At 56.2% G+C, this 10174-nt stretch overlaps 1 protein-coding gene across 1 annotated transcript; it reads right to left on the bottom strand.

Moving 5' to 3' along the window:
* Positions 1–332: 332 nt before the first annotated feature.
* C1QTNF6 (C1q and TNF related 6) lies at positions 333–9702 on the bottom strand. Its single transcript, XM_082740211.1, has 4 exons — positions 9685–9702; positions 8369–8470; positions 5389–5644; positions 333–2494 (listed from the first exon to the last, which is right to left on the bottom strand). Exons 3-4 carry the CDS (start codon positions 5636–5638, stop codon positions 1947–1949), a joined length of 798 nt encoding a protein of 265 aa, XP_082596337.1. The 5' UTR covers positions 5639–5644; positions 8369–8470; positions 9685–9702; the 3' UTR covers positions 333–1946.
* Positions 9703–10174: the final 472 nt, after the last annotated feature.

Below are 10174 nucleotides of genomic sequence, written 5' to 3'. Positions count from 1 at the left end.
CTCAGTGAGCGTGGCTCAAACATCGCTCTTCTCAACCTCATGGCCACCCCCGGGGGTAGATTCTCTGCATCCCCATTTTACAAACAAGGAAAGGGAGGCTCAGGTGTGTGGAGCCTGGCCTGAGGCCGCAGACAAGGCGCGGCCCAGCCGGGAGCTCCGAGCCTGGCTCCACTCACTCCAAGGCCTACCAGCTGATGAGTGACGGAGGGGGCTGCATAGGATGGGGAGTCCATGGAGGGGAGCCCTGGGGTCGGGCCGCCAGCAGAACCAGGACTGGCTGCTCTCCCGAGGAGGGGCATAGGAAGCCGAGCAGAAAGAACCAGCCTGAACTTCCAAAAAGACAGACACACTTTAATCACTCCAGACAAGCAGGACAGGGGCGAAGTCAGGTGAGGAGTGAGGATATAGCACCAGCGTTCACGGCACGGGGTCAGGTCCTGCTGCCAGCCCCCCATCACTGAGCCGTGAATCCGTCGGCTACGAGTGAGCACCAGAGACCACTGCCCGGGGCGCCTCTGCCCCACGGTCAGCATCAGCACCAACGGGAAGCAGCCATTTCCCTCTGGAGAAAGGTTCAGGCTACCTGGGATAGGAGACAAGAAGGCCGGAGACCGCCAGACTGCCCCACCCCGGGAGAGGGAGAAAGGACAGAAGGCCTGATGTCCCTTCCTTGGCCTTGGTCACTCCCAGTGCCTGTCTTAGCCTCATGGCTCAGAGGAGGTTCCCCTCCACTGACCTGGGATGTTGCCTGCTTCAGTTCCCTAGACCTGCTGAGGGCTCCAAAGCCTGGCCCATGGCCCGGTGGCACGTGTCAAGGTGGCATCTGGCCACAGGAGGCTCCGTGCCGGGCACGAGCTGCCCATCGGGACCTCAGCACTTTAACCAGGTCCGGAAAGCCAGGGATGTTGGGCCGCCAAGGAGGGCCAAGGAGGGTCAGAGAGCACCTGGGGACGACATCAGTGTCTGGCGGTGGCTGGGAGCCTGGCACCTTGGGGATGGGGAAGGGGATGTGTGAGGAGGGGAGGAGTCCTCACGGGCTGCTGTACCTGACATGTGGGGAGATGTGGGTCTGGGCTCCCTTTCCCAAGGGCCCTCTTCACCCCCAAATGCTGCAGGCCCCTGGATCCTCCCCTCATAGCACCCTTGCCCTGACCAAGGCCCTTCTGGGGTTTGCTTTAATGAAGGGCATTGGGCAGGAAGGAAAGAAATGGACAAGGATAAGGATCCCCCCTACCTTGGGGACTCTATTCACCTTGGGGACCTGCAGACAAGGACGGTCCATGGTGGCTGAACGCCCAGACACAGACTTCTGTGATGAGAGCCCTGCTATTTTTCTGGGTCTGGCTTCCTGAGCCTGTGTCTCCCCACCCTGGCGGGGCTGGGCACTCACCAAGGGCAGGGCCTGTGTCTCACCTCAGCTTCCCCAGAGCCTGACACAGAGTGAGTGCTCAGAGAGCGTTTGATGAATGAATAAGGGACCGGCGGCTGCACAAGTGGGGTGCACAAGAGAGGGACAGAGAAGGTGGAAGGAGCAAGAGGATGGGGTGGGGGTCCTGGAAAGATGAGAGAAGTGAAGGATTTGGCAAGAGTCTAGAATGTTTGGAGGATTCCAGAATGTTGGGAAAGGTCTAGAATCGGGATTCAAGGGGGGTCCCTGGACCAATAGCACCAACTACATCCAGGAACTTCTTATACGTGCAGAGCCCTGGACACCACCCCCTTTAGAACCAGAATCAGAATCTGCCGCGTTCGCAGGCTGGGAAAGTTCTAGAATATTCAGGTTCTTCTTAAAATAGTCCAAGAGAAGAGAGAGAGCGAGATGTTGGAGGGAAGGAAAGAAGAGGAAGCCCATCCAGAATGCTTGGTCCCGGGGGCCCACTTCATGGAGGACAACTTTGCCCACAGTTCCCCCCACCCCGGGGCCGGGGCTGCCCCACCGGGGACCACTAATCATCCTCAGGCTTGATGAGGTGGCCACTGAAGGTGATGTAGGTGTCCACGTCGTCGCTGTAGACGGCGTTCTCCCGCTCGCGCTTGAAGAGACGCACCCAGACGCGGTCCCCGGGCGCCAGCGCCAGCATCACGCTCTGGCTCTGCATGATGCTGCGGTCGCTGGGCTGCGCGTAGAGGATGACGGCCGCCTCCTCGTTGTGCACCACGTGCACGTACGTCTCCTTGAAGTTCCAGCTGTGGACGTTGAGGCTGAAGAAGTAGAGGCCACGCAGCGGGGCGACAAAGTGACCGGCAGTCAGGTCGAAGTGGCCATCGGGGTTGACGAAGACAGTGTCAAAAAGCAGCGGCTGGAAGCCCTCGCTGCTGTGCAGGGCCGTCTTGCGGCCCACCGAGAAGGCTGAGAAGCGCGTCTGGCACGGGGCCCCGGGGCTGCCCGCTTGCCCCTTGGCGCCCTTGGTGCCCTGCGGGCCACGCTCCCCCCGGGGACCCTCCCGGCCCAGCTTCCCGGGCGTGCCCAGCAGGCCTCGGTCCCCTTTGTCACCTGTGGGGACAAGAAGGGGAAAGTCAGGGCCGGCACCCTTGTCTCTGCTTGCAGAAGGCTCCGCCCCTGCCTTGAGAAGGAAGGCCAGAGAATAGCCAGCATGTACTGAGCACCTACTGTATACCGAGCACCGCTCTGCTGAACGCCCCTCTAAAGAAGACACCGTGATCATCTCTATTCACAGCGAGGTTCAGTGACTCACCCAGGGTCATACAGCTCAGGGGAAGCGGGAGGGGCAAGCCCCAAGACCTCTCTGTCTTCCACCGCCCGTTCCCCTCCCCGTCCAGTGAAGGTGTGATCACGTTCCCTGGAAGCCAGGCCCAAACCCCAAGAGTCACGACTCCCAGCCTGACTCCAGCGGAGAGGTAGCGGCTACAGGACCCACTTGGCATTTCTTTTTCTTTCTTTCTTTTTTTTTTTTTTTATTTAAATTGAATTTAAGTAACAAACAGTGTATTATGCATTTCAGGGGTAGAATTTAGTGATTCATCAGCTGCACAGAACACCCAAGGCTCATAACATCCCAAGCCCTCCTGATGCCCATCCCCCAGTGACTCTGTTCCCCTTCCCCCCCTCCAGCCGCCCTCAGTTTGTTCCCTAGAGCAGAGTCTCTTATGGTGTGTCTCCCTCTCTGTTTTTCTCTTATTTTATTTTTTTCCTTCCCTTCCCCTATGTTCATCTGTTTTGTCCCTTAAATTCTGCATACGAGGGAAAGCGTACGGCCTTCGTCTTGCTCCGACTGACTTATTTCGCGCAGCTGCATATCCTCTGTTGCATCCATGCTGTTGCAAATGGCAAGAGCTCATTCTCTTTGGCAGCTGAGTCGCACTTTGCATTTCTGACTCAGAGAAGGAGCCAAGAAAATAGCCTCCGCCTACATGAAGGGAAAGGCCCTGGTTCGGAACCAGGCAGCCCTTGGTTGGTGTTATGTCCCACTGGGGCATTTCACGGTCACGGTCTCGGTTATTTTGTCTCTGTCTTGAAGAGGAATCTGCCCACCTCACAGGGCTGATGTTGGGCCCTTGACAAAATGTCCTATGGGGGAGCGCCCTATAGACTTCCAATATGAGGCAGGAGGGTCCACCCAGCAACGCTCGGCCTGTCCCTGACTGCCCGGAGCTCCGGCAACATCCAGCCTCATCCTTAGGCACACACGCCTCTGCCCAGCCTCAGTTCCAGGCTGACCTTGAGCACAGAAGGAGCAGGGGATCCCCTGTGTCTTGAGGTACCTGATCCCAAGCATTTCCCTGCCGCCTGTCACACGCCAGAACTCCTACCATCAGCCACTCCCCTTTGAGAGACCCGCACAGCCCTGTGTCTTCCCAAGGTCTCCTGTGACCTCGGCAGTATTGATGAAAAGAGCGAAACGGAAGGCATAGACCCTCGGGGGGGAAAGCCTGGAAAGAAGCGGGGAGAAGGGGGTCCCCGGCTCTGCAGCGGTTTGGCCCCACAGCCTCAATAGAGAAAGACCTCCTTGCATGCACCACACTTTATGGTTTGCATCTCCCTGCCCCAGACCCAAGGGAGGGGGGTGAACGCTGGTCCTAGGAAGGGGTTACCTTTACCTTTTTACAAAGGAGGCGGCAAGCCAGGGACAGAGAGACCAGCCTGATCCGTACAGTGAGGGAGCGAGCAGCTGGGACGGGGACCCAGGACTCCTGACGCCAGCCAGGAGCCTCCTGCCACAGCCGAGGGTCCACCCGCACCGGCAGACAGTGAAGGCTGGCTCAAGGGTGTCCTCCTAATCCTGGGTTTTCCAGACAGCTCCTCAGCCTCAGGCAGAGGCTCTATGGGCCTTGGGGAAGATGGGGTGCTGGAGGAAGGGAGGTGTCCTTCCCCAGGAAACCCGAGGCCCAGAGTTCTCAGAAGCTAGCCGACCCCTGGCTCTAGGGTGGAGTGGCCCGAGTCCTCAGGGACAAATCTAGGCTTTGTCCCTTATAGCTGTGTGCTCCTGGGAAAGCTCCTCCCTGCTTGGAGGTTCGGTGTCCCCCTCTGCAAAATGGGAGCAATGACCAAGGACTGACGTCTTGGGGTGGTTGGCCATACAACCCCAGCTGAAGGGTGTCCAGGGCCTGGCCCCAGGCCCCAGCTGTTCACAGTCCCCAGCAGCAGAAGCCTCTTCCTGATTTTCGAGGACCGGGAGCCCGCTCTCACCTGGATAGCCCTAATGGCTGCCCATAGATCTCCCTGCTTCCACCCTTGTCCCTTACCGGCCATTCTCCACGAAATATTAGAGAGATCCATTTGTAGCCCCAGTGGGACCAGGTCTCTCTGCTCGAACCCTCCCCTGCTCCCCATTCCCACTCAAGGAAACCCAAGTCTGACCCTGCCCCTATTTCATCTCCAACTTCAGCTCCTCCTCTTGCTCTCTGCTCCTTAGACACACCAGGCCTACTCCTACCACAGGACCTTTGCACCTGCTGCTCATGCTCCTTGGACTGCTCTTCCTCAGACAGCCACATGGCTTCTCCCTCACTTCTCAATGAACCGACACCCCATTTAATTTGCAACCTATTCCCTGCACCTACACTCCTGATGCCCCTTACCCTCCTCAACTTTGGCTCCACCATCCCCTTTATCACCATCAAACATTCTGTCTCATTAACTTCAGCAATATGTTTTTTGCTCACTTTTTGCCTCTCCCATGGGAACAGCAGTTGGCACTTCTGTCTGGTTTGCTCATGCTCCATCCTCAGAACTCAGAACAGTCCTGGCACATAGTAGCTGCTCAATAAATATATGAATGACAGAAAGGGTCTGGGACAATTTTCTGTCTAGGTTTTTCCTGTTCCCTCCCCCTCACCAACCCCAGCCCAAGGAGAGGGCTCCACGCCCTCCCCATCCCCAGCCAGGCCACTCTAGCCTGAGCCACTGGGAGGGAGGGGGCTACTCACCCTTCAGGATGGTGATGTTAATGTAGGGCCTGACTTCAGGCAGCAGGTATGGGAGGGCAGATGGAGAGGCAGATAACACTGCTTCATCGGCAGGGGTCAGGGGGTCCTCAGAGTCACAGCACCGTTGACAGTACCCAGGGGTACCCGAGGCCACCGCATCCCCAGAGGAGGGCTCCTCTGTGGGGACCGCACACACCAAGAGAGGGAGCAGGAGCCCTACACAGAGGAGGTCCAGGGAAGCTATCCCCATGGTGACCTGCAGCAAGTAAAAAGGGGCAGAGATTCTATTTAAGGGACCGTCCACACCGCGCACTGTGCAGCACGGATGCTTCCCCCATATTATCAGCACACCTGATGTAACTCGAGGGCAGAGAGTTAGTGTCCCCATTTAACAGATGAGAAAAAAGAGACTGACACAGAGAAGCACTTTCTCCCAGGTCATGAAGAGACCTGTGGCCATGCAGGGCCTGCAGGCCAGGTCCCCTGGAACCTAGTCCATGGAGATTTCTGGCACACATGGGCCTGGGAAGGAAACCCGTCTAAAGATAGCCACAGCCGGGGAAACAGACGAAGTCCCGGGACGCCTTTGCTGGGGTGGGCGAGGAAGGTGCTCCAGCCACCCACATGTTCTACCCAGTAAGACCGTGAAATGCTCCCCACCCCAGCCCGCCCTGCCCACCTCCCTTTGGCTTGTTTCTTGCAACCGACCCAGCCTTCTCGAGCAAGCACAGGCTACCAGCCCAGCATGAGGGATGTTAGTGCGCCCCTGCGACCAATGCAAATGATTCTGCAGGCTCGCTCTTCAGGAGAGGGGACGAGGTGCAGATCTGGCACCTGAGCACCATGGTCCTGACCAAGATCTAGGAACGTTCATTTATTATAGCAGTCAGGAAGCAACATCCAGAGAAAATACACAGTGTTGTGCCCCGGGATGCTGTTACGGCATCTTTAAGAATTCAGAAATAGGTATGCAGAATTTCAGAACGTAGACCAGTGTTGGCCTGCCTAGAGGTGCCTGTGTGCAAGGCAGAAGCAGGTACCTCTCTGCGCCGACAAATTAGAAACAAAAATAGAAGTCATTTTTGGAAAAATGCAACACTGAGGGTTTGTAGATTGGCAAAGGCTGTTGTCAACCCACCTCCCCCTCAGCACCTTTGTGCAGTCAACAACCCACACAGCTCAGCCTTACACAGAAGCCCTTAAGACTCTGGAGTTAATTCATTGGAAGGGAGTCGTGTCAATCATCATAGACCTACCAATCCACTGCCAAGGGGGTAAATTGGAATTAAAGAGCAGGACTAGAAGGTCTGGAAAATTCAAAAAGGATGGGAGAAGTCCAGGGGTTTATGAAGATGTCTATGGCCCTGGCCAAGGGAGGTTCCAGAGTTCCAGGAGGGGGGCAGGAAGTGGCCAGGACAGCAGACACTGGGGACAGGCTGGGGCTGGGTGGGCAGGAAACCCGGCAAAGAGCCTTTGAGGTGGTAGCAGTGTTTGGGGGCTGGCATATTATCGCAGGATCAGAAACTCATTTCTTGAAACCAGACTGGTTTTTACACTTCTGGCGTTTCTTTGTTTATTTCCTTTTTGTTCCTTTAACATTTGGTACAATTCAAAAATATTTTTTCTGTGGTTAATACATATAGAGAAGTTAAAATTATTATTTTTTGAAAAAATGCTATTCTATCTTCACTGAGGACTGAGGTAAGGGATGGGTTTTAAAGGGCAGGAGTTCCCCCTCTATACACACACACACACACACACATTCCACCATCTGGGGGCTGAACAGTAGCTAGAAGGGTGGTGGCGGGCAGGTCGTCCCCACAGATAACACCCTCTCTTAGAAGTGACCATTCCCCAGCTCTACCCTGGTCTGTTTTCCTGGTTCTGCTCAATAAGGCAGATAAACTTCTCAGAGATCAACATCCTCTCTGTTCAAGATTATAACCCCCACCCTGTGTTTGTAAATGCCACATCTCGGTGATTTTTGAGAAGAACAAAAATCCCCTTTGTCCTGGCCATAGATGTGACTTTATGGGAAAGGGTGAGGCCTTTAGGGTTGGACCTAAGATCCCATGATAGCTTACAAACTGTGTGACCTCAGGCTAGTAGCTTAACCTCTCTAGTCTTCCATGCTGCTCCTTGACACTTACAAGGAGTTGAAACCATTGCCTATCTCCCAGGTTGTTCAGGAGGATCCAAATGCAGGGCAAATGCCTGACTTGTAAGACTCTTAATACAAAGGATGGCAGAGGGGATAGTCAATAACATTGTATAGTGAGGACCCTCATCAGTGGTGAGAGCTGAGTAATGCACAGGATTGCTGAATGACAATGTTGCAAGCCTGAAGCAAGATAATGTCAATTACACTTCAGTAATAAACAAGTAAGATTTGAAACATGTTCCTTCCTGTGACAGACAAGGCCTCTACCCAGTACCCACATGGGATGGGAAGAGCAGAATTTCGCCTGGAGAACTGGCATGGTTGGGGATGTTTCTGTTGGCAGAGGCCAGATTGGAGTCAAAAGCTCTGAGACACAGAACTGTGCCCTGGGGAGAGCAGGAAGCAGGAAGCAAAGCAGTCTTTGAACAAGAGTAATAATAACCACAGCCATGATCAGGGACTGGCCCTGGGGGAAGGGGGACCACGCAGGGATCCAGAGTGGGGGACTGTGCCATCTGGGGTGATTTTGGGTGGGTGGGGGGGTCTCCCTGCTGCCTTTACTTAGGAGCTGGGAGCTCTCTGGGATGGGAGGGAGCTGGGCCTGCTGAGTTGAGGTGGTGAGTGTCCCGGCAGGGACAGGCTCCCGCTGGAGGAGCAGGGCAGCCCTTCACCAGGGGCTAGAGGGGCTGAGAGGATCAGAGGGAGAGAGCAGAACCCAGGACGTGTCTAGGAAGAGAGGAGGGAGGAAGGGAATTCTGGGCTCTGACCCCAGCCCCCGGGGCCCTGCTGGAAGAAGTTACAGGAACATTCATCACTCACCCCGTGTCCAGTGGCCTCCACGGCAGCTCACAGACCCCCGGCCTCTGGGCAGTCTCTGGCTCCTTGGCCCATGTCTGCTAGTTGCTGGCCCAGACCCCCGGGCTGAGCCGAAGAGGGAGGGAGAGAAGGAGGGAGAGAGGCGGAGGGAAGGGAAGGCGGAGGGAGCGGGCTGAGCTGGCTTCCCACTTCCCCTCCTCTCTGCTCCCTCCTCTCCAGCCTCTGGGATCTGTGGGAGATAAAAGGAGCCTAGGGAGCTGGGGTTTTCCTTTGCTTAACTCTTTGGTTGTCCAGTGGGGTCTGGTTTGATTCAGAAACCCAAGAGAGTCAGAGTGGGAAGGGGTCTGAAGCCCCTTGAGGTGCAGGCTGGAAAATAGAGGGAAAGGAAGGGGCAGGAGCCCCCCAGATTGCTCAGGAATGAGGCGGCAGCCCTGGAATCCGGGCTGAGAGGTGGGCTTGGCCTATTTGCTCTGGGTCACAGGGGCAGGGTGCTGAGGGGAGAGGGCGCGGGCACCCCCTAGCTCAGAACTTGGGCTAATCCATTGACCTCTCCGTCCCTAGGAATCTGCAGAGCTCCAGTCCCCAGTCTTCTTGTGCTCAGCACATGTCCAAGTCAATGAGCAGGTATGACCCCCTCAGGTACTAGGTAAGGGCAACAGCCAGGTCAACACCCCCTCTTCAATGGACATGGAAGTCCCCCGCCTCAGCCTGGAAATCTCCCCTGAACAGTCCATCCCTCGCGTCTTATGGAGCCAACCCCTCTGTGGAAATGACCCCCCCGCAGAAGGGTCCTGCTGGCAAGAGGGGGCAGCCCGTGTAGTATGCCCCTCGGCCTGGGCGGGGTCCTTCCAGTTGAGCTGCGAAGGTTTTTCATGCATCCCTGGGACTCTGGGGTGCCCAGATGGTCTCCAGTGTCCCTCCCACTCCAGCCCCCTCTCATTCCGCACTGGTTGAGTGCTTACTGCCTGAGCTGGGCCTCATCTTTGCAGGGGATTTTGGAACCAGAAGGGTGTTCCCATCCATTATTTCAACTCAGCTGACCCCAGCCTTGTGCTTTCCCAGGGTCCCATGGCTGGGAGGAGTGAAGAGGAGCCACAATTCCACAGAAAGGAAGGGGTCCCCAGCCCACTGGAGTCCTAGGAACATGCCTGGGCAGGGGGAATAGGTGGGGTTGGGGGGGACAAAGGCTCTAGTTCCTGGTCTGTCCCGTGGGAAGAGGGAGGCAGTGACATTACTGCCCTCAGTACAGAAATGTAGAGATCTGAGGGGGATGGAATTCAGTCTGGAGCTTAGGGCATGAAAGCCTAGCCCCTACTCACCGGGCCAAGTGTGGAGGATAGAACAGCCCGTGGCCTGTGTATCTTTAACCACGTCTCATGTCCAGCCTTCAGTCTTTCTAGCAGTTTTGGGGATAATCAGACAGCAGAACTTCAGTCCTGGAAAGACCCTGAGAGATGGCCTGACCCAATTACTTAATGTGACCAGCAGAGACTCCGTGACCCAGGATAGACCCCAGTCTTTGGCTCAAGGTCACAGCTGACCGAAGCCAAAGCTGGAATGAAAGTCAGACTCTCCCAGCTTTCAGCTTTGTGCTGCTTTCACCTCTCAAGCCTCCCAAGTCCTCCCCCCTACCCTGACCTACTTAGGAACCCCAGGGGGTCCCCCAAAAGCAGATTGAGGTTCTACAGCATTGAGAAAACACCAGGGCCACACTGGCCATGCCCTCTATGTGGCCCTGCCTCAGGCAGCATTCCCAGGGCGCTGAGCCAGGGCTGCAGAGGGTGGGAGCCATCCTTCCCACCCTCCCCC

Source organism: Mustela nivalis (assembly GCF_964662115.1).
Source record: "Mustela nivalis genome assembly, chromosome: 7".
Lineage (NCBI taxonomy): Eukaryota > Metazoa > Chordata > Mammalia > Carnivora > Mustelidae > Mustela > Mustela nivalis.
Note: the sequence above shows the minus strand (reverse complement) of the source record. Positions and strands in the feature narration are given on the sequence as shown.